Below are 23,317 nucleotides of genomic sequence, written 5' to 3' on the forward strand. Positions count from 1 at the left end.
GACTCATTGAACACATATTAGGTGGAAAACTTGATGGTTAAATATCAAATATTTGGGTCAGAATGAGAGTATTTAACTTAAGTAAAGCTTGGTTTTTGCCGTGTGGCTTGCTGGCTACCAGATGAGCAGGACTGTGATTGTTTCTTGTGCAACAGCAGAGTCCATTAGCTAGAGACTAATATGAAAAAATGGTGGTGGATGTAAGCTGGGGATCTTCGATATGCCCAGCCAAAAAGACATGCTAGTTTTCATCCCATACCTCACCAGCATGTTGGATTTTCCTGATAAACTCTGAAAAATCAGCCTTGATGTGGTTAAATTGTTTCTGTTTGACTTGTAGGTCAGAACGAAGGGACACTGGTGATGGCGGAAGACGAGGTAAAGCTCATCTTTAACTCTTAGTTTCATTAATCATTTTTAGATTTTATTTGAAAGTCTGATTTTAAAATCTTAATAAACAAAAAGTCAATGAATAATCTATGAACTAATAATAGAAGTGAGCTTAGTTTTTGTTGGCTGTGCGCTCATAGATGCTGCGAACATTTAAAATTTTATCTTTTTAGCATTTTCCAAAATTTCTGCCCACTTAAAATCATGTTTAATTGAAAAGAAATCTTTACATTGCTGCTTTATTCTCATCACGTAATGTGCAAGCAGCCACACTAGTGTAAAAAAAATTTAAATGTCTCAAAATAATTTCTAGAATCAGCTGGAAATTTTCTGTTCTTATTCAGAAAAGGATGACTGTGGTGATGCCCTGATATTACTATAGTGCCACCAACAGGATAGGACATGTTTAATTTTTAGTTAAAAATAAACCTACACAGATCCTCTGAGCTTTAGTTTCACACCATCATAAGGTCAAAATGTCATCTGTTTTGTATTTATTACAAAATAACTGCAGACTCAAACACACAGCGTCTGCCTCAGTAGTGCCTTGTGCTTGTTAGAAAATATATTAACGTGCCCTCTAAGCATCTTCATAATAACATCTCTGCCTTGATCAGTGTCAAAGCGCTCATCCCTGTTCGTCCACAGATCAATTTCACTAATTAAACGATCTCTTGCCTTCCTGTTTTCAGGTGCTGTACATCATCGAGGAGGATAAAGGCGACGGCTGGACGCGAGCGAGAAAGCAGAGCGGGGAGGAGGGCTACGTTCCCACCTCCTACGTAGAAATCACCCTGGAGAAGAACAGCAAAGGTGCTGTGACCTACATCTGAAGCCGCACTGTCCTTTGTCTGTCATTTTCTCCATTTCCTCTCAACGTAACACCACAAAAGGAAAAAGACAGCATCAGAACATCTGCATGGACATCTGTCGTCAGTTTCTCTGTTCTGGTTTCCATCCCATCTCTTTATCCTTCTGTCTGTTTATTCCTCTAACCCTGTAATCATTTGTGTCATATCTGTGGGACTGACGTTTCACAGGTGAGTGTCTGAGCACCAGGACAAATAGGAAAAACCTGTTTGAGTGATTAGTATATTATATATGAGTGTGTGTGTTCACTGCTGTTTTTAGCCCCATGCTAAAGCTACACACTTCTTATCGATCAAAGCATTCAAGATGAATTTGTAATATATTAGAACCAACTTATTTTTATTTGACCCATTCTTTTAATTATTTTTATGTTTCCTTTTGTAAGTGGAGATGTTTAAACTCCCTGATTTTAAACTCTCTTTTTCTGAATGTGTCGACATAATTTGAAGTGAAATACGATGATGATTTCATTTGTCTCTGTCTGATTGGTGTGTGTGTGTGTGTGTGTGTGTGTGTGTGTGTGTGTGTGTGTGTGTGTGTGTGTGTGTGTGTGTGTGTGTGTGTGTGTGTGTGTGTGTGTGTGTGTGTGTGTGTGTGTGTGTGTGTGTGTGTGTGTGTGTGTGTGTGTGTGTACATTTTATTCTGTTGTCTGTGCCATCACATCTGAGTTTTGTTTGGGTCTGTTTGCAGTAATGCTATCCACTGTCACTGGAAAGCATCAGGAGAAAAATTGCAGTTTTCTTACAGAATCCAAGTGTAGAAAGTACCATTTTTACATTGCACTTGGGCTCATGTGGTTGTTGTGATATTGTGTTTTTCATAAACTGCACTGGAAACCTGACGGATAAAGTTGGCATTATTGGTAGTATTATTATTATTCATCGCTGTCAACAACTTCCACAAAAACCAACAAGTCCATTGGTTTACAAACCTTAAAGATGTAGCTAAGAGAAAGTTCTGTTAGTTCATGAAGTAGAGGCTCACTAGTTTTGGAGACTTTTTACATCTGTGGATTAAAGGGGCACTCCAGTACTTCCAAATAGTTGACAGACTTGTAAAGAACAGAATATTAAAACAGAAATCAAAGCTACAGAAGCTAAGATACATCTTTAGTCACTAATACATATTTTAAACTCCACACTTTGTTTGTGTTTCTCACTCCATCAGAAATAAATAGTCTCTAAACCCAAACTGATGACATGAGCAAAACCGTGATGAATAATTTGACCCTCATGTCTAACATTGCTGAATTCCCCCATTAAAAACATCACAAGTATGTAGTAACTTTTTTAAGGCTTAAAATTTTCTAAAGCAGCTGCATTATTTAGTTTGCAGTAAACATTTCTTGAAAAGAAGGGAAACTGTAATTGTTAGGGACTAATCCCCACTCCAGATGAATACATCTGAGCAGAAAATGTTTCATTTCAGTGAGAGCTGGACTGTATATGCAGAACTTACTCAAACAGAACTGTAGATGATGCAACAATATGGCCTTTTAATTTGTTTTTAATAATTATGGAGCTCTTCGACATGAAGGAATTAGGGATATGATTTTTTTTATTTGTACAATCAGTTCATTGGTTGTTTTTGTGGGATTTGCTGGCAGGAAGAAGCTGGAGATTATCACCAGCTTCATTCTTAAAGAAAGAAATTCTTACATTGACACTGAAAGGTTGGAAGCACTCAGTCAAAATAGTTTGGATTATTCTCATCATTATACATTTACTTCAGTCAAACTGACTCTGAGTCACTGATTTTCAGCAGTTCTGACCGTTAATTTCCATTGGCATCCATGGTAATAAAAAAGCTGCACTGCAGGTATTTTTTAGTAAGTGTGCCAGCTGAATGTAGTCATGTTTGAAGGCTTATTATTGCAGGCAGCAGCATGTAGAACAGATGAAGGTGTCGTACTTTGATGAGCCAAACACTGAGTGAGTGTACGCAGAGAACAGACAGGTTATTGTGTTATTAGCTTTCAAGTTTTAAAGGGAAAGGCTGCCAAGTGTCCAAAATGTTACCACATTACAGCACAAAAAAGGGCAAAACCTTTCTCCAAACCTGCTGAGCTATTTCCACACCGACTCGAAGCAACATTTAGGATAGAAGAAATGATTAAGTAGCTTCTATACTGGGCCCAGTGGTGAATAGCTGGTATGTAGTTTGACCACAGGTGCCCAGTCTTCTTCATTATATGTGATCCAGATAAAATAAAATAGAGAGAGGATGATCCTGACAGTGAACCTGAATCATACGGAGGTTTAACCTTTCATATCCTAGATCTGTTTTCTTCCACTTGCACTCAGTTAATCAAACAGAAAGTGAATCTGCCCCACCCTGAACTTTACTCCAAAGACCTCTTCTGTGGTGTGGATGTGTGTGTGGACGGCTGCAGCTGGAGTGTGTTGCTGTGTTTTAGTAGTAACCGTCTCTCTCCTTTATGTGACTGCAGGTTCCTGAGGGCTGCAGAGTGGCCGGGCGATTTGATTGGCTGGTGGAGGGCTCACGCTGATTGCTGATTATTTGGTGGTGGGGGTGACCAAGAAAGAGAGAGAGAGCGGGGGGAAAGGTAGAGAAGGAAAGAGATGAAGCGAGCTGTGAGGGAGGTTTGCATGTCTGCATGCTCACACATCCATAAGCAGCAAAGCATTCTGGGCTACGAGAGGAAAGAAAGGAGAGGTGACAGGAGAAGATGATCACCAAGCTTTAAGCAGACATTAATGTCCTGAACCCTCTGAACCCCAAGCAGGTCCTGGGTGTTTTTACATGACCTTTTACTACTTCTATTTTTTTTTTTTAAATTAGTTTCGGTACTTGTCTCTTCACTGCTCTGTTAAAACACAGCCTGCAGTTCAGCTGAATGGTCATTTTATTTTTGTCATGGGACTCTGTCACAGCTGACATGCAGAGTTTTTGTTTTTTTACAGAATCGGGTGCCAGCTGTTTGTTTTCTGAGATTTTTTTTTAAATGATGCGTAGAAGAAAAAGGTAAAATATCACAAATTTAAATTTTCCTGACAAAAATGCATCATACATGATTGCTTCAAGGCTTGCTGAAAAGTTAAAAGTCCAACCTGCTACTTTTTTGTTTTATTTTATTTTTTTACGATAACCTTCCTTTCAAACCTCCCAGCAGGTTTTGGGCTTCAGAGGGTTAATATTCTCGAGTAGGATCCTGATTTGTATTCAGAGAAGTCCAACCCTGAACTGTGGGACAGTTTGTGCTAAAAGTCAGCAGCAGAAGAAGAAAAGACCTTTCAGTTCGGAGAGTGACAACTGCAGCAGCTTCAGCTCAACAACATAACTTAGTTTTAGGTACAGAAGCTAAAACACAGTCAAAGGAACAGTCCTGCTGTAACAACAACCTGGATTAAGGTTGATCTTTTCAATTTTTGTTGAAACTGCTAGAGAAGAGTTGATGTCATTTATGGTTTATCTCAGACAGTTCAACAACAAACACCACAAACTACATGCTTCAAAATATTCCTGAACAGTTTCAGTAAAAACTCAACATGCAGGTGGGGTTTATTGCATTGTGTTAAGCTACGTTAACATTACATGCTTTAATGTTCAATTTTCTGCTTTTCCTGTATTGGTGGTTCTTGTTTGCACCATGTAAAAACACTGCTGACGTCCTAAACTGTTATTAATGCGCACGTTTCACCTGACAGCTGCTAGGGTGCACGTCCAGGATTACTTCACAAGAAGTTCCCTTCAGTTTGGCTTCTCCAGAAATGTGCAACACATTTTAAACTTCCTCATCTTTTTTGTTGCAGATTGAGGATGAAGGTTTAAACACCTTAAACTAACAGCCAGCAGGGGGCGACTCCTCTCTGGTTGCAGAAAGACAAGATTGTATAGAAGTCCATTAACCCTCGTGTCGTCCTGTGGGTCAACACCGACCCGGTTTAAAGTTTGAAAATGATGAAAAAAATCAATGTTTTCCTAGTGAAACTTCTGATGTCCACATTTTTGGGAAATCTTTGAACATTTTTTGGTGGGGAAAAAAAGAAATGTTAAAAATGTTTCTTTAAGGACACTCACAGAAAAATCAACCAAAATCTAGCAAATTTCACTGAATTTTGGTTGATTTTTTTTTCTGAATGTTCTTCAAGAAAATATTAGAAATTTTACTGATATTTATGTAATCACTTTAGATATTTTTAGGATTTTTTTTTGGAAGATTTTTACTCATTTAAAAATATTTACATGACTGTTCTTGAAAATTTGGGTGATTTTTTTTTTTTAAGTAAAACTTTTAAGGAATTATTGGAATTTTCTTCTGGAAGGTTTTGGAAATTTTCACAAATTTGGGGAATTTTTTTTTTGCTGAACTTTTGGGGTTTTTTTTCAGACAAGGAAACATTATTTTTTGGTGCCCGTAAATGAGGATAACAGGAGGGTTAAAGTACTTGATTTATTACATCAGTTAACATAATAAGTTTATGATCTCAATCACTACTGCCACGACTTCTGAATAGAGCACGATGTTCACTTAGTAAACTATAGTTACATTTAAAGTCAGGTGTGTCTGTCTAGTGGTTGAGAAGCTGCTACTGTATGAATCGCAGTAGTCAATAGTCAGTGTCTGACATCACGTCCAGCTTCCGTTACAGTCGATGCCACTTCATCATGAAATGTGAACGTAGCTTTACTTTATCTAGCTGTACCTAATAACTCAGCTTCGTTTATAGCCAGCAGGTTTTATCAGAATCACACACTTGTGTCCAGCTTCAAGCAGCAAAAGTCAAACATGAGCAGCAGCAGAACAAAGGTAGATCCTGTGTTCATTCAGAAACACAATCTTCTTCTCTCTGCTGCTGGCCTGGAAGATATGCAATACAAAGAAGCTGCAACTTGCCACTTTCCTGACTTTAAGGCCTTCTGTGATAGCTCCACATCGTTGACAGGCTTGTTCAGGGCAAGTTCCATCACATCAGGGCAGAAAAACCACACCGTATTCTAAACCTGCTGCAGCATACATGTCGTCAGAGGTTGTAGCAACAGGCTTTTCCCTCTGATGAGGTGTGAATTTATTATTTTATGACTGAAAGCTCTAATAACTACAAGTAAGGATATCCATTTACATCTTGGAGCTGTCTTTTAGTGACATAATCTCAACTCATGAATGCATATTTTTCACTATGTCTGCATCAGTTATTTAAACATCACAACACCTAATTTATTTAAACACAGATTCTTCCCCTCAGACTTCTGCTTCAGCTCCACATGAGAGAAAACCAGCAGACTTTAAACTGAGCATCAGGGTTAATCATGTCTCAGGGTCAGGTCCTCTCAGTGTTTGCTGCCACTAACATTATCCACTCACTCCTGTCCTTCTCTGTGCTCTGTTGGTGATGTCTGCCTGCCTGCGCCACTCTGCTCCTCATGCCTGCCTCCATCCTCACACAGTCGCATGTTCTTAACTTGTCATAAACGTCTCCCAAACATGATCGGGTCTGTCATCCGTGACTTCACAAGTGTGTGCGCAACTCCGGCTGTGTTGTGTTGAATGTCGTGTCGTTCTAATGAAGTTCCAGCATGGGTGTGATTTATTCATGTTCGTCTCTCAGAGCTGCTCAGATAGCAGGACTATCAGGTGAATACAGGACCCCTCCTCCTCCTCCTCCTCTCTTTCTTTCCTTTTCTTCCTGGGTTGTGATCCCAGCAGTCGACCAGCAGATGGCGTCCTTCCCTCACCCGACCACAGCTCAGCTCCATCCGGACTGGACCACTTTTAAAAACGCCAAACTACAAAGAGGAAGCTTTGTTCTCGTTGCAGTTAAGACTCTGCCTTAAAACTCCACGTCGTTTTCCTGTGGAGGGTTTTTATTTCCACTCATATCTTGGTGTGTGTGCTCTTCCACCTGACTACATCTCCCATCAGCCACCTGAGCTCACCCCCTGCCTCCATTGGGGGACTCTCAGCTGCGTCTCCATGAAAAGTTTTTCTGTGTTATCAGTTATATTTGTGAATGTGACGACACGCACGCACGTATCTGCATCATGTGCACACAGGTATAGAAACCCAGACGTGCCAAAACTTCACATATCAGTTTGGCATGTTTGATTTTCCGTAACCATATAAATGTGTGCACGCGCTTGCTTGCTACATGCGTGGCGTTAGTAGTTTTTACCATTGAATGATTTGTACATATTAACATCCGTTGTGTCATGCTGAATGTGTTTCCATGGTGATTGTTTTTAGGTTTGTTTGATTGACCCTCGTCATGAGAGACAAGAAGATTTGAATTGAACCGATGCACTTTGCCCTGATTTGAATCTGATTAAATGAAAGAGTGAATGGATGAACGAGTGAATTAAGGTTTGTGGTGTCTGCTGAGACATCTGAACTTTCCAAATGACCACTGTGTCGTAGCGAGAAACTCAACCAGTCATTTCGCTTCTTGATGCTTTTCTACTCTTTTCTAAGGTCTTGATGAGCGACTTTTTTTTGCATGATTTTCTAGATTCTTTGGATTCATTCATCTCTGGTGATTGTTTTTGAACCGCTCACTGTAGCTGTTTTTGTAGACTAACAAACAAAATCACACAGCTAGACTATTTAATAATAATAATTTTAAAAAGCCACTAACAAGTTCTCATATCAAACTAATCTAACAGCAGGTGGCCACGCTTTAGTTGTAATCGGTGTTTCTTCGATGAAGCTGTGAAATGTGCAGAATGATGCTGTAAATGTTGTTACTTGAACTTTTCTCCTCCTCGTGTTACAGCTTCCATCTGTGACTATTTTAGCGGTCGGCAAGAGTTAAAGAAGAACTAGGTGTTTTAGATTAAATCTGTTTCCAGTCTTCATGATGAGTTCAACAAAATGACTTCTTCTTAGTGTATAGACATAATAATGCTATCAGCAAATATTTCCCAGGACATCCTGAAGCTGTTCTTATGAGATTCCCTCTTTGCTGAGTTATTAGGCTTCATTTGCTTGGGGATGCAAAATGGCACAAATGAAAGTAGCCTATCAGTTTCTGCAGCCACTTTATGTATTTAAATGATGATGCCTTTTAAACAAGCATATAAAACCATCAATGCTTTTTGTTTTTTTGTTTTTGTACATACACTAACGTTCAAAAGTTTGGGGTCACTTAGAAATGTCCTTAGTTTTGAAAGAAAAGCATTTTTTAAAATGAAGATAACATTAATCACAAATCCAGTCTAGACATTGTTAATGTAGTAAATGACTATTCTAGCTGGAAACGGCTGATTTTTAATGGAATATCTCCATAGGGGTACAGAGGAACATTTCCAGCAACCATCACTCCTGTGTTCTAATGCTGCATTGTGTTAGCTAATGGTGCTGAAAGGCTAACTGATGATTAGAAAACCCTTGTGCAATTATGTTGGCACATGAATAAAAGTGTGAGTTTTCATGGAAAACATGAAATTGTCTGGATGACCTCAAACTTTTGAACGATAGTGTACAGTATATGATGCTACAGTTTTCCAAACAAGGAGCTACAGTTGGACTTCTTGTGATTCCTGTACTGAACTAAAACGACGTGTTTTCTGACCACCTTCTGGAAGCTGCAATATCAGATTAACGCCTCATTTCCCCGTTGATCTATCCAGATGCAAGTCAGCTGGAAGTCTAATCATTCTAATGGCAAGCTCCATGATCTCTGATGTATTTATTCAACTTGATGGTCCAGAATTTGTCTTGAGTATGTTCAAAAGTTGTAAAATATCTGGATTTTGGAGATGAAGAATTGTAGTTAAGCTAGTTTAACATGTGCTAGCTGTGTGGCGTACAGATTTTTCTAAGAAAATATTTAATAAAACTGGTTTCACACCCACAGACCGACCAGCTGACTTGCCACAGAAATGCTTCATGTGCATTTATGGTAAAACAAGGTGGTAAAAACTGCTACAGTTAGCGTAGCTCCATTCATCTATACTGAAATGCATTCCGTTAGGTTGAATGCAAAGTTGACTTGTCTGTATTTTTTCTATTTCTGAATAATATATGAACACTAAACAAAACTGTGTGGAAACAAGGCATTAGATTATTTAGTTCTAGTGGTACCACAGTCCAACCATTTCTATTTTAAAGCATTTAGGACTGCTGCTACTAGATTGGCATTACTGATTAGATATTTTATGACTTTACAGATATTTTAAAAGTTTGTCTTCCAGATACTGGTTTTGAACAACAAAACATACAAAACCCAAAGATGTTCAACTTTCAGTGATGTAGTTAAAAACATAAAACTTTGTTTATTTGAGAAGTTGGAACAATTGAATGTTTGGCCTTTTTGCTTGATGAAGTTGGCAATAGTTTGAGCACTAATACTCTGCTTATTGTTTTAATCTGAAATGTGCACTCAGACAGGATTCATTCATGTTGTGGAGGTGATCAACCTCTGACAGTGGCATGAAATTAAGATTTCTCATCCTATTTGAACATTTATGCAGGGCATTTTTACCTCAAGTGTGAGAAAAATCCACCAAAAGGCTTTCATTACATCACTAATCTCCATATTAACTGTGCATAATATAATGGCCGCTGTGCAAAACTACAAAGTTGTGAATGAGCTTTGAGATGCAGCAGTAAATATGATCAAACCTGCAGTGAGTTCTTGTACAGTGTTTTACTGAAGCGTGGTGCTGTTTACCGCCCAGCAAAAACCAGACGTGTTCTCCACATTCTTCTTCTTTTAAAAATAAAAAACTCATAATCATGCGTGTCCTGTGGAAACTTTGAACCCAACAACCATGTAAACATATTTCATCTTTTTTTTTCTCAGAAAAAAACAAAACAAACCAAGCAGGTACCAGGTGTGTTTGCAGGATATTAACATGTAAATCTGTGTTTTTACCATATTGTAACCAATGGCAGTACTTCTTTCTCCATATTGTTGTGCACATCTTTTTACTTTGAATGTTGTCCGACACTTTGTGAACAAAATGCTTTTTTTTTCTTCTTTCAAAGTATTGTTCTAATAAAATAAGCAGCAATGAAAAAGTGAATTTGTGTCTTAAAGTTGCAGGAAGCAGAAAGGTGATGAGTTCATATTCAGAAATGACTTCTGAGACAAGAATTTATTTGAAATGAACACCTCAGCTTCTAAGAAAACATCTAACAGAAGTTTATTACAGTCATACCAGTAGCACATTTTGACTTAAAGTTACTTTTATTCAACCAGCAAGTTGTTTTTTTTTATTGGAAATGACACAGGTGTCTCCCAAAAGATATGAAGACCATGTACAAGAGCCATCATTGTGGAAAAAAATTATTTCTCAGCTTCAATTTACATTTGAAAAAACAGTGGTATGTCCAAAATGACCATTGCAATCTGTCACAGTCTGTGGGAAAGTCCAAGGTTCCATACCATTCCAAATAGTCCAAACTGTGCTAAAGCATCTTAATTACCCTGATTCATTGAGAAAAGCTGTTTTAATTAACAGGTGACAAACAGCAGCTCTCTGCAGTTGGTTTGTGGACAGTCATGGCTAAGACAAAGGAGCTCACTGAGGGCCTGCGGCTGAGCGTTGTGGCTGCTCACAAGTCAGGAAAGGGCTACAAGAACACATCTAAATGTTTTCAACTTCCAGTGGCTACAATGCAAAGTATTAGCAAAAAATGCAAGATGTTCCACACCGTGGAAAATCTCAGAGGACGTGGTCGGAAGACAAAAGTGATGCCTGTGCTGGCCATGAGGATAACAAGAGAAGTGAAAAGAATCCAAGGATCACCACTAAGGCCATCCTGGAGAATCTGGACCCTGCTGGTGGCAACGTCTCAAGGCAGACAGTCTAACGGACACTGAACACTGCTGGGTTCTGTGGACACCAGGGGCAGATCCAGATTAATTTTAGTGGGGGGGCACAGGAGGGTACAACAGATATTTTGGAGCGGCTACCGAAAAGTTGTAAGGAAAAATGAAAGCTGCTACCGACCTCTCGCTTTTATGAAGTATTTGTCATGTCTTTTTTTTTGGCTCTTTAACCCAATAGGAAATGTTCCTCTGTACCCCTACGTAGATATTCCATTAAAAATGTGCCATTTCCAGCTAGAACAGTCATTGAGCACATTAACAATGTCTGGACTGGATTTCTGATTCATTGAATACTATCTTCATTGAAAAAAACAGATCAATATATAATTGCAGGACTTTTTGTATCAGTGTTGACATTTTTGCTGTTTTAAGGCCTAAAATCAACATGGCCGCTCATAACGAAACACCACATGGCATTTTTATAGAAAGATTCTTCTAAAATATTCCATATCCAATTGAGTAAAATTAAAATTGAAAGTTATTTCTAAAGATATTGTAGTAAACTTGTTGACTTGTGATAAATCCACACCTGACTCACACACTACTTTATATGAAATAACTCCTTGGAGTCTTGTCAGTCTTTTCTTCAGGAGGAAATGACATCATGTGGAGCAGGTCATGTGATCTGGAATTAACACACTTCCTTGAGAGGTGTTTCTGTAACGGGTAACTTAGTTGAAAATGATTTCTCAGACACAGATCCAATATCTTATTTTATCTTATTGTATATTCTTGCTATTTCCTCCCTCAGGGTATACTTTGGACAAGGGATTAATCTCAACTGTTACATCTGTAACCATAAGAACATTAAATCTTGAGATTTCCAGCTTTCCAACCAGTGGCGGTTCTAGCCTTATTGACTCCCGAGGCAGGTCAGTCTGTCGTGCCCAGTCACCGGTAAACACGAACCCCTCTCGCCTTTCCTGGGGGGGTGGGGGGGGTGGATGAATATATACACTATCGGGCCGTCTCCGCCGCAGCCGCGCCCCCCGCCACCTGTCGCCGGAGGGTGGCGGACGGTCTCCTCGGTCAGAGAGCAGAGGGCGCGCCTCTGAATCTTGACCTCAGGAGGGTGCCATTTGTTATGTAACGTAACACCATCAGAGTGTCAATGGATGCTTACTCAGCTGCCTGCTTATGAAGGGAATTGTATTTAATGATCCCCCCCCCCCCCCCCCCCCCCCCCCCCCTCATCATGCCGCCCCCTTAAGTTTGCCGCCCTAGGCCGCCCCCTAGTTGGCTTGTGCAAAAAACCGCCACTGTTTCCAACAGTCTGTGAATGGAAAATGCACTGACTAGTTTGAAAAAATTGAAAATCTGCATTTCCTGGCAGTAACTCCGTAACAGTCCATGGCAAAATAAATCACAGAATTGTGCTGAACTGCAGGCAGTGTTCATACAGAGCAGGTAGGAGATGACATGAGAGGAAAATAAAGCAGCATGACCTGAAAATGGTGAACGGAGAAGAAGGTTGTTGAAAGATGCGTTTGGCACGGTGGAATATGTTTGTAGAGTTCAGTATTGAACCCACAGTGAGTGAAAAAGACAAAAAGTGCTTGATGTCCAGATGGTCCATGTGAACTCCTACTTTCACTTTCAACTCTACAACACATTTGTAAGTTAAAGAGCAGCAGACCTCCTCAGATCATATATCATCTTTATTAAATCTTACCACAGTAGTCCATAATAATATAAACATATTAAAATTCTCCAACATCTTGTTTTTTTACAGTCTTCTACAGAAAGTATGTACAGTCTATTATCAACATGCTTCAATATGTACAGCTTTAGTCTCATGTTAACATATTTCACTGATTTTGAGTTTCTCTACTAGAACAGACGCTTGTCGCTACGTATTCACATGGACAGAAAGTTTGGATCAGATTCTCTACTCCTGTCAAAATGTAGTAAAACTGTATTTACTGTGGACTTTGTGAATCATCTGCTGATTTAAAGAAAAATGGCTTGCTGTTAAAATTAAAAAAATATGTAGACCAGGGGTGTCAAACTCAGTTCCTGGAGGGCCACTATCCTGCATGTTTTAGATGTTTCCCTCTTCCAACACACCTGATTCAAATGATCAGCTTATCATCAAGCTCAGCAGAAGCCTGATAATAAGCCTGATCATTTGAATCAGGTGTGTTGGAAGAGGGAAACATCTAAAACATGCAGGATAGTGGCCCTCCAGGAACTGAGTTTGACACCCCTGATGTAGACTATTGTTCAAAAGTTTGGAGTCACAGAGAAATGTCCTTAATTTGGGAGAAAAGCTTTTTTTTTTCACTGAAGATAACATTAAATGATTCATAAATACAGTCTAGACATTGTTAATGTGCTAAATGACTATTCTAGCTGGAAAAGGCTGATTTTTAATGGAATATCTCCATAGGGGTACAGAGGAACATTTCCAGCAACCATCACTCCTGTGTTCTAATGCTACATTGTGTTAGCTAATGGTGAGTTTTCATGGAAAACATGAAATGTCATGGTGACCCCAAACTTTTGAACAGTCGTGTATATATATTTGTTATTTATCTGAACTGCTTGATAATCCAGCAGCAAACTAAACGAGTGCTTTTGTATCAAACGTCACACATAGATCTTTAAAATAACCTCCTGTTACTTGACTCTTACTGTCGTAGTCACTAATCACAGAAGCTATTTACAGTCTTTTTGCTTGCCTTGCCTTGACAAAAGAAATATCAATAAACTACGATGTCTATAAAGAAAGGAAGCAGCAGCAATGTGTCAACGAATGTCTTTAGTCTCTGTTCTCACATTTACCTCTCACTCCATTTCAACAGTAGAGGCTAGTTTAAAACCGTTATTTTTTGATTTGTTGACAGGAATTTGTGACTTGTGTCTCCTGATCTTAGGAACATAAACCTTGGAGTAAAACTAACATGATAGAAATTAAGAGCATACTTGTCACAGTCAACTGCAAACAGCCCCTCAGAGACCAACCAGTGTCCCACATTAGACTCATAAAAACCTTTTAAACCTAAATCATCTTAAAAAGTTAAACAACCATCATATGAAGTCATTTCATTTAAAGTGAATTATGGTTCGAACACGTCCTGATGTACTTCCTGTGCCTACATGTGTAAGATTGATTGTTTATTCTATGAGGAGGTGGTGCATAATGAGCAAACAGTGCTGAGATGTTGTGGATTTCCTGGATGTCTGCCTTCTCTGTTTGAGATCAATGCTGACTGTAGGTGTGTCTTGTTTCTGCAGGTTTCTGTAGATCGCTATGAAACAGCTGATCTAGCTACAGACGGTATCTTCTCCATGTCCGTTCATCATGTTGCTCATCCTCAGGGTTTTTATGTTTCCTTCTGTTCTCAGACTGTCGGCTAACTTAGTGATATTTGACTTTATGAATGAAACTGAGCTGACAGTGAGGCCAGGACTGGAGTTAAACTGAAAACACAGAACAAAAAGAGACAGATTTCTCTTTCAACAGATGCTGTAAATACTAAAGGATCAGAGTTATCAGACTGTGAAGTGGCTGCAGCTCTCTTTGTGTCAGAGAACATCCACATGAAGCTGAACATCAGACTGGATGTTGCTGTCTCAGTTCTGGAGAGTTTTCTTGAGCTGCTGGTTTTTTCCTCGTGGTGCGTTCAGTGACTTCTGCTGCAGGAGATGGTGTGTTTGATGTTGATCTGTGTGTAACTTCCTGCCTCCTTAGAGTTTTCTTCTCTCTTTCCATTCACAGCTGCTCTCTGATCCACCTGATGTTACTTTTCGTGTAAAAAGTGCGTCCTGTATGTGTTTGCTTTGATAAAGTCAGATTAAGGTTTGTGTTTTAGGTGGGGGCTCCAGTTTCCGTGACAACGCAGTAAGAATGAGGTTGAATTTGTTGTAGCGATCTGATTGGTTGACCGCAGCTCCACGGCTTCCCCACAGCAGCCGCAGCTGAAAGTCCGTCTTAAACACTTCCAGCAGGTCGTCGTCGCACTGAAACCCTGCAGAGCGAACACACAGACGGAGCTTAGCATGATGTCGCATCTCTGGCTTCAGTCTCAGTCATTATTTTCTAGTGTTTACCTTCTAAGATGGCCCGTGCGTTGTCTGTGTAGCTCTTTGCGTTGTGAGCGACGTCGCGTGCCGCCTCCAGGTGGCGCAGCATGATGTCACAGCCCTGGTCACTGGTCTCCCAGAGCTCCGCCCCCTCAGGCGTGATTGACGGACGCTCCATCAAGGTGAGGAGGGGCAGCAGGAGGGGGACGCAGACCACCGGAGGGGAGGAGGCTGCAGGAGAGGGAGGAGATATTTCAGTTAGCAGAGCAGAGAAGTTGAGTGAGAGTTTGAATGTTCTTCCTGTGCATGCGTGGGTTTTCTCCAGGTTCTCCAGCTTCCTCACACAGTCCAAAAACAAGCTGAGGTTAACTGGTGATTCTAAATTGTCCATAAGTGTGAATGTGAGTGTGATTGTTTGTCTCTATATGTAGCTGTGTGATATACTGGTGACCTGTCCAGGGTGTCCCCTGCCTTCACCCTAAATCAGCTGGGACAGACTCCAGCCCCCCATGACCCTACTGAGGATTAGGTGGTGTATAGAGGATGGATTGATGGATGGCTATGCAGAGTTGCAAAAATCAGCAGGGAGAAAAAATATCAATTTAACAAGACTGTAATGTCTTTTTCTCCATCTGTTAACTGTATCAAATTCAACACTTCTAACAAGAAATTACTGTCACTTGTGATGCTGTGTTGTTTGGTTTGCACTTCATTCATCAGAATATCCAAAAGCAACACAAAATTCTGGTATTTTCTACAAACTCTCTGCTGCACAGACACATCTCACAAGCCTGATAAGGTACCTAAGTGTTTGTTTCATAGTGGACATTCAGCGGTGGAGCTTGAGTCGGTCTAGTTAGATGGCATTAGGATCAGTGAGGTGTTTGTCTACTTACCTGAGCCTTCATACAGATTCTTGTAGAACGGTTTCAGTATTTTCTCGTAGTTGATGGCGGTTTGGGTGAAGTTCCTCCGTAGAGTCGTCCATGTTTCCTCCAAACGGCTGATCTGCACAATCAAGATTTAAGAGTTTTTATTTGTGACGTGTTCTGACAGTTTGTGCAGTGGAACGCAGAGTGACTGTTTCTCAAAGCTGTGGAAAAATCTGAAGATATAATAAAGAGCAAACTTTAAGAAACAAAAGAAAATTTGAAAAAAATAAATAAACCAACGACAGACCTTAACCCCGTCTCACACTACAATCAGACCATCTTTTTGTCTTTTAAGTGTTGCCACAGACTGATTATTTGTGGTTCTAGTCGTCAGCTGGTCAGATTTTTCACTTCCATCCAAACAGAAAGAATCACATTTAAATAATATAGCAACAGAATTAAACTGATGACTTCTTTGGCAGCTCACTGGACAAATATTTCCTTATGTACTGAATGGTGTATAACTGACTATCTTGGTATAATTTAGATCAGGTGTTTTTGCATTTTGAAGGTGAGTGTATGTTTTTGTTTGCTATCATATTTGTGTTTCGTGATGTTGTGGTTTTATTATTTCTAGCACCTGTTGCAGGTCCAGAGCTTTCATCAGAGCTGTGAAAGCGAACAGATCTCCCACGGTGTCCTTCAGCTCCATCGCAACGAGGATGATGCGATTTAAGGTGGACGCTCGCTCCTCAACGCTGCCGGTACATCCCAGGATATCCACAGCAACGCCGATCGCCATGGTGTGGTGCCTGGAGACAGAGGGGAGGGAGAGGCGGATTATCAGTACCACCCAAAGGCAATGTGTGTTTTCCCTTTGTTCTCTCAGCTTCTTGTCTGATAGTTCAGTGTCGGTCTGGTTGCCTGACCACAGAAATAGTCTGGAAAGAGCCTCCAGGCCAGAGCTCCATTACATGATCCAACTCTAATGTCTGTGTGATAAGTCTGAAGCTCCAGCCAACAGCTGTTCAGCATCAAAACAGCTGTTCTGCCTGTCTGAAGGTAACGAAAGTGACAGTAAACAATTCAGTTTAGATTTACTTCTGTAGCGCCAGTTCTCAGCTTAATCTCAATGCTTTAAAACACAAAATTACAGGGACAAACTCAACCAGTCCAATGATTCCTTTGGAACTCCCTGCATGACAGCAAACATTTTCCAACTATTTCTTTTCATGTGTACTGTGAGTGTGTAAATGATCTTTTAACAGAACGTCAAACATTGTGGTACTTCATGCAGCACCAGTGGATGTCCTCATTCATCCCGTCACTCTGTATGTGTACCTTTCCATCAGGTCCAGCCTCAGCTGTCGTCCGTGCGGCAGAGTCACCAGCTCCAGACCAGACGACACGCCCATCTGACCTTTAAGCTCTGGAGTCACTCCAAGTATCCTCGCAACCTGGAGGGGAAACGACGTTTTACAAGCCTCTGTCAAACAGCTTTCACTTACATTTTATCACCGCATGGGATCTTTTTACCCAGTGTCTGTGTGGGTTAGCTGTAATATTTGGTTCTGCTGTTTCTCTTTGTTATGAGAATCATTTTATTGCAGCAGCAACGTCAGGTGCAGGACAGAAATCTAATTCTCAGTGGTGCACACACACACACACACACACACACACACACACACACACACACACACACACACACACACACACACACACACACACACACACACACACACAGAAACTATATGAAACAGCAGCAGTAAACATGTTTGCATCCACATTAGACACGTCTGTCCATAATTAAATCAAAGGTGAATAAGGCTGTTATAGAATTATAAACCACCATTCTAGTCTACTATATATTAACATTGAACTGATTTAATTCCACAAGTATTTCACAACACTAAAACCTCTGGTAGGTGGAATGTAAGGATTCTTGAATCTGATTTAGGGCTGCACAGTGGATTGGCGGTTAGCACTGTAGCCTCGTAGGTACAAGATCCCTGGTTTGTAATCTGGTCTGGGATCTTTCTGCATGGAGTTTGCATGTTCTCCCTGTGTATGCGTGGGTTTTCTCCAGGTTGTCCAGCTTCCTCCCACAGTCCAAAAACATGCTGAGGTCCATCGGTAACTCTACATTATCCGTACATGTGAATGTGAGTGTACTTGTTTGTCTCTATACGTAGCCCTGTGACAGACTGGTGACCTTTCCAGGTGTCTCCTGTCTTCACCCTCAGTCAGCTGGAATAGACTCCAGGCCCACATGACCCTAATGAGGATAAGCGGTGTATAGATGAGGGATGGATCTAAATTGCAAAGCAATGAAATCTGTAATCTTGTATTTCTTTCTACTGTATTCGACTAGTGACCAATGCCTTCAGGTTTTTATGTAGTTTGAGAAGAACAATTTAGTTGATCAATAAACTGATGCGATGTGGATTCACATGTGCTTTCATGTAAAACGGAGGTCAGTTGTTTCAGCTTTCTGTTAGGTGTCCCTGCCATAATTAGAACTTCTGGGGACTGGTCTGTGATTCTGATGATGTTGGATGTGAGTGTTTCTGTGGTTTCATGTACAAACTGAAAGCTGCTGGAAACTATGTGACTTTACTGCAGCTTTCTGTTCCTGCTGCTGCTGAATACTCTCCTCTGGTTTCCAGGCGAGGCATAATTCACTTCAAGGGAGCCTAATGTCCTCGGAAGTGATGACAGCATGACAATGTGAGCGTGAGTGTACCTGGCAGTCGGCCATCAGCAGGTGTCTGGCGATACTGTGGTGATTGTGGCTGAGCAGCAGCTCCTTCGATCTCTTCAGAACCACCATCTCCAGCGGTTTGTTTTCTGGTGGCAGAAGCCGAGATCCGAAGTCTGCCGGCCTGAACGTCGACTCCGTCTCTACAATCGGCCGTTGAAAACTACTCCTCTTCAAATCCCTGCTGTTATCCTCTTCCTCCTCCCTCCCTGCATCCTCCTCCTCTTCCTCGCTGGTGTTTTCTAAGGCTGCGATGGCGTGATGGTAGGAGCTTCTGTCTAGTCCTCTTCGTCCTCCCTCCTCCTCCTCCCTGTCCTCCTCTCTCCCCCTCTCCCCCTCTCTCTTCAGCCTCTCCACGTAGCTGCAGAGCGGCAGCTGAAGGTCAAGGTTGTGGTCTGAGATGAGGTTTGAAGACTTTGGTTGCTCCCACTCCAGCGGGCTGCAGGACCTCAGGTCTGTAGGACTCGGCTGCAGCCGGTCAGTCCGTCCTACTACCACCTCTGGATCAGGATACTGAACGTCTTTAGCAGGTGAAACTCCACAACCGGAGGAGCTGTGGGCGTCTGCAGGGAGGAGCTGATGTTGGAACTTTAGAGGTTTCACTGGAGGAACAGGAGGACCTGTGGTAGCTGTGGATGACAATCATATCCATCTGTGTTTATTGGTATATTTAAAAGCCTCTCATAAATATTACTGTAAATGAGCCATCTGCAGTTCCTGGACAGATGCTGCATAGCTAATAAACTACAGTGCTATGGAACATATCAATGAAAGGGATAAGCTTGTGGCATCTGAAAAGGATTAATGGCAGAACATATGAATCTTTACATGAACGTTTTTTAAAATTAGTATTGATTGCAGTCTAACTGAAACACCCGGGTCAACTGTAATTACTGAGAAGCATCGACTGTCCCAGGGACCGACCATGTGTTTGAATCCCACCAGGAGAATGTGGGGAAACATTAAAGTCAGCCTCCTCATTAGAGCAATTTGAAGTTCAAGTCTGGATTTTTTGACAGAAACAATAAAAAAACAAAACATAGAACAGTTACCTCCACTCCTCCAAGAAGAACCAGCAGTTTCCAGACATGTGGAGTCCAGAGGAGGTGTAGTGAGGTTGGGGGAGGTGGTGGAGGTGTCTGTGAGGCTGGAGGAGCTGGAGAGGGGAACCGGGGGCTGAAGGCAGGGGGAGCGAGCCAGTCGAGCCAGGGGCACTTTGCTGGGTTTGGGAGGCGGTTTGGGACACAGCTGGCTGTCTGAGCCTCGGATCGCCTGGCCTGGAAGAACACAAAGTGAACGTTACAGTCATTATGTTGTATGTTTATTGCACGTTTAAACATTCACACTCACATTCACACCTTCGGACAATTTAGAAACACCAATTAACCTCAGCGTGTTTTTGGACTGTGGGAGGAAGCTGGAGCGCCCGGAGAAAACCCACACATGTAAAAACTCCACGCAGAAAGATCCCTGGCCAGGACGCAAACCAGGGATCTTCTATCTGCAAGGCAATAGTGTTAACCACACTTTTTTGAAACATATTTAGTCATTAAATGCAGCAGCCCTGTGAAACTAGATTTAGAAGAGACTGTACAGAAGCCATTTCTGTGTAAATACTGAAACAGTAAACAGCACACAGCACAGTCTGTCTCTTATTTACTATCTGATAAATCATCTGCGAGGGAAAAGATGTAAATTTAATTTCCTATTCACATCCAAGCAATGGCAGGAGTGAAAAAGCAGAGTGTTTACACCTACACACTTAGGAGGGACAGCGACTGATTAAATTTAAATCCCCCACAGAGGGTTTTATTGGCCCTTGGCGCACACAGCAGCTTTATTTTTAGCCTTGTAATCAGACTGAATTGCCATTTTGTTTCACTTCATTTATTTCTAAGTGAGCTGAATGAATCAGAGGTGTGTGTGGTACTGCAGAGGTCTGGAACAAGGCTACTTTATTTCATCCAAGGTTAATAATCCTAAAAGCTGCGGTGTGTGTGTTCTGTTTTACATCAGCTAACATGTGCTGGAGGGACTTGAAAGCAGCAGAGAAAGTAATTTACTGTACCTCAACTATAGTTTAAATAATCCTTTATTCATTTTTATTTGTTGTCACTTATTGCTCCTGTTTTCTCTTGGTTTTGCTATTTGTTTTTCTACTTTCAGCATGTGGCCTTTTCTAAATATTTTTTGCACCTGTTGTAAAACACATTTTATAAGACAAAGCAAATATATTTACATATTTATGTATTTAAAGCTCTTGACATATGCATCAACTTTAGAGTTGAAATTCACAGTATTCAAGCCATCACTCTCGGCTCACTGCAGTTCCTGAAGAACAGGTCAACAAAATACTTGCTAAGTTACAGTACATGTGGGATGACGTTAAGATGTTTTCTTTGTATTATTTAATGGGCAGTTTAATAAAGAGATCCGTATAGTGCTGGTTGTTGTCCTCTATACCGCCTGCTTACCTGCTAGAAGCTCTGCTGGTCTCCGTGGAACAGAGGGGCTCAGCACTGGTTCACTTCCTGTCCGAAACACTGGAGACTTGGGGTTGGGGCTGGGAAGAAGAGCTTCGGGGGACTGCTGGGACTGTGGCTTGGATCCTGGAGAGGATACGGAAAAAAGAAGAGATACAAGAAAGGAAATTAAAAGATGAGGTGGAGAAGAGAGGAAATGAGAGACAAGAAAGGAAATGAACTGATCAGAACCTGTAACACACAAAACTGTTTTAGTTTTCAGATCTTATATTAAGTGGATTGTTCGTAAAAGTCCTATACAGCTTCAGTTTGTTTCTTCAGTTTTAATGACATGTCATCCAACAACATCTACCAGAAGGTATCATCAGTTTTAGATGACCACATATTAAAGGTGGGAGAAGGTTTCCTATCTTACTGAGAGGTGATTACAAACCAGCTTTCTCTTTCAGTCTCATCTCAAAGGTCTTTAGATAGCATTATGACAAGTTGTATACAGAAAAAGTTACAGAAGTGTTTGTGTGAATAGCTTAAGAATGTCTTAAAATCCAATTTTAAACCTATTTTCTTACAGTCAATAGGTAAAGTGGCTTTCATTGCCAGACCAGCAACTGTCAGACGACAGGTATTTAGCATGAAGCCTGAAATTTTCAGAATCATCTTTTACATACCAAGAGGTAAGAAACTCTCTGATTGGTGCGCCTTGAGTGGGCGTCGCCTCTCTTGGACTTGATTGAGACTTGCTGGTTGGCTTCCACAGCGATCCTTCAACCTGAGTGACAGCGGACAACATCAACAAACATATTCACAAATAAACATGGAAGAGGCGTGAGCAGGAATAAATCAGATCTATTTCAAATATAAAGATAAAACTTCCAATTAGAAAAAAAAATAAAACCATTAGCAGTATTCCTCTTCATTCTTTCAGCTTATATTTATCTTAGAAATCTTTTTCTCTTTCCATGTATCCCTCTTTTTTCTGTGTCTTTGTTGTGTTCTACTCTGGACCATGTATTTATTTTTTCCTCTCTCCTGCTCTTCTCTAAAAACAGATATGGGCTCCATACATTATGTTTAATGTGCTTAAATGCAGTGTGGGATTGCACACTTCTGTTGCACTCAGAAGAAAAGTCATACATTCTCTCTTTATTTATAGAGGACTTCTGATACATATGGAACATGCTGTTTATACAACCTTCAGTCACAATGATGGATGTAAACAGCTCGGGGCTGTGAGGTAAAAGCTTAAAAGTGGGGAGGGATTTTATCAGACTGATTTAAGTGTGTGAGAGAGGAAGAGAAACAAGGAGAGAGAATGACTGAGTGAAGGTGGGTCTCCTTTATTAAAATTTGGCAGACAGCTTGTTATTTGGTCTGTAGCCCACTACCAATTCCCAGTAATAGACTTGCATTGCTTGGAGCTAAATTGTACAAAAGTCTTTAACACGGTATTAATCAAATCAGACAAATCACACATGCTCAGTGTGTCTAGAAACAACAAACACACATCGTTTTGGTGGTTTGGTGTTAATTGCCGTTTTAGCGTACAAACCTGAGCTGGTTGCCTCGGATCAAGCCGTTGTCCTGGGAGTGTGTGCTCTCATGCACGGTGTGTGTGTTGTCGTTTGTGTGTCCGTTGGTGATGTTGAGGCTAAGACGTTTCTGACTCCGCCTCTCCTGCGCCATCAGCCCAGCCTCTCGTTGGTTTCCTGACGTTCTGTAGTTTTCTTCCAAGCAGCGCAGCGGCAGCCCTCTGTTGATTGGCTGGAAGATGATGGCCCCTACCACCTTCAATGAGCAGGTAGAAGAAGAGTTCAAATAAACTGCAGAAAACATGTTTTCTTTAACCCCTTGATGCCTGAATTTATTGGCAATTAAATTTTTTAAAAAAACTTTGTATGTTTTTGCTTTCCAGCTGAAGCTAAATTAAGTGGAGATTGTTACTTTGTCTATTACACATAGAACAGATATATAATAATTTAGGTTCCACTCTGACTGGTCCTACAAGAAACCAGCGCTTGCAAAAGTTTCCGAGGTACGTATCGAATATGCACAAACCAGCATTGGGGGAATGGATACGCTGTCTTTGCTGCAGTCTGAGTGAAAGTGGTATGTTGCGAATTTGCG

The 23,317-nt window shown here is 40.8% G+C and overlaps 2 protein-coding genes across 8 annotated transcripts in view; one reads left to right on the plus strand and one right to left on the minus strand.

The window, feature by feature from the left end:
* Positions 1-10,245, plus strand: part of fnbp1l (formin binding protein 1-like) — a 67,567-nt gene extending 57,322 nt beyond the window's left edge. For 3 of the 4 annotated variants that reach the window (XM_022197929.2, XM_051947451.1, XM_022197927.2), the window contains 2 exons: positions 341-378; positions 1,083-2,125. In XM_022197929.2, the coding sequence (XP_022053621.2) occupies positions 341-378; positions 1,083-1,223 (179 nt within the window). In that variant the 3' untranslated portion in view covers positions 1,224-2,125. Of the gene's footprint in view, positions 1-340; positions 379-1,082; positions 2,126-3,709 lie in introns of those variants that run through there. The other variant, XM_022197928.2, reaches the window with a different exon arrangement.
* Positions 10,246-12,694: 2,449 nt separating this feature from the next.
* bcar3 (BCAR3 adaptor protein, NSP family member) overlaps positions 12,695-23,317 on the minus strand; it is a 71,664-nt gene continuing 61,041 nt past the window's right edge. For all 4 annotated transcript variants that reach the window (XM_051947444.1, XM_022197930.2, XM_022197932.2 and 1 more), the window contains 10 exons: positions 22,743-22,978; positions 21,862-21,962; positions 21,185-21,319; positions 19,763-19,987; positions 18,696-19,339; positions 17,294-17,409; positions 16,593-16,764; positions 15,977-16,088; positions 15,108-15,311; positions 12,695-15,025 (listed from right to left, as the gene is read on the minus strand). In XM_051947444.1, the coding sequence (XP_051803404.1) occupies positions 14,847-15,025; positions 15,108-15,311; positions 15,977-16,088; positions 16,593-16,764; positions 17,294-17,409; positions 18,696-19,339; positions 19,763-19,987; positions 21,185-21,319; positions 21,862-21,962; positions 22,743-22,978 (2,124 nt within the window). In that variant the 3' untranslated portion in view covers positions 12,695-14,846. The remainder of the gene's footprint in view (positions 15,026-15,107; positions 15,312-15,976; positions 16,089-16,592; positions 16,765-17,293; positions 17,410-18,695; positions 19,340-19,762; positions 19,988-21,184; positions 21,320-21,861; positions 21,963-22,742; positions 22,979-23,317) is intronic.

Source organism: Acanthochromis polyacanthus, chromosome 4 (genome assembly GCF_021347895.1).
Source record: "Acanthochromis polyacanthus isolate Apoly-LR-REF ecotype Palm Island chromosome 4, KAUST_Apoly_ChrSc, whole genome shotgun sequence".
NCBI lineage: Eukaryota > Metazoa > Chordata > Actinopteri > Pomacentridae > Acanthochromis > Acanthochromis polyacanthus.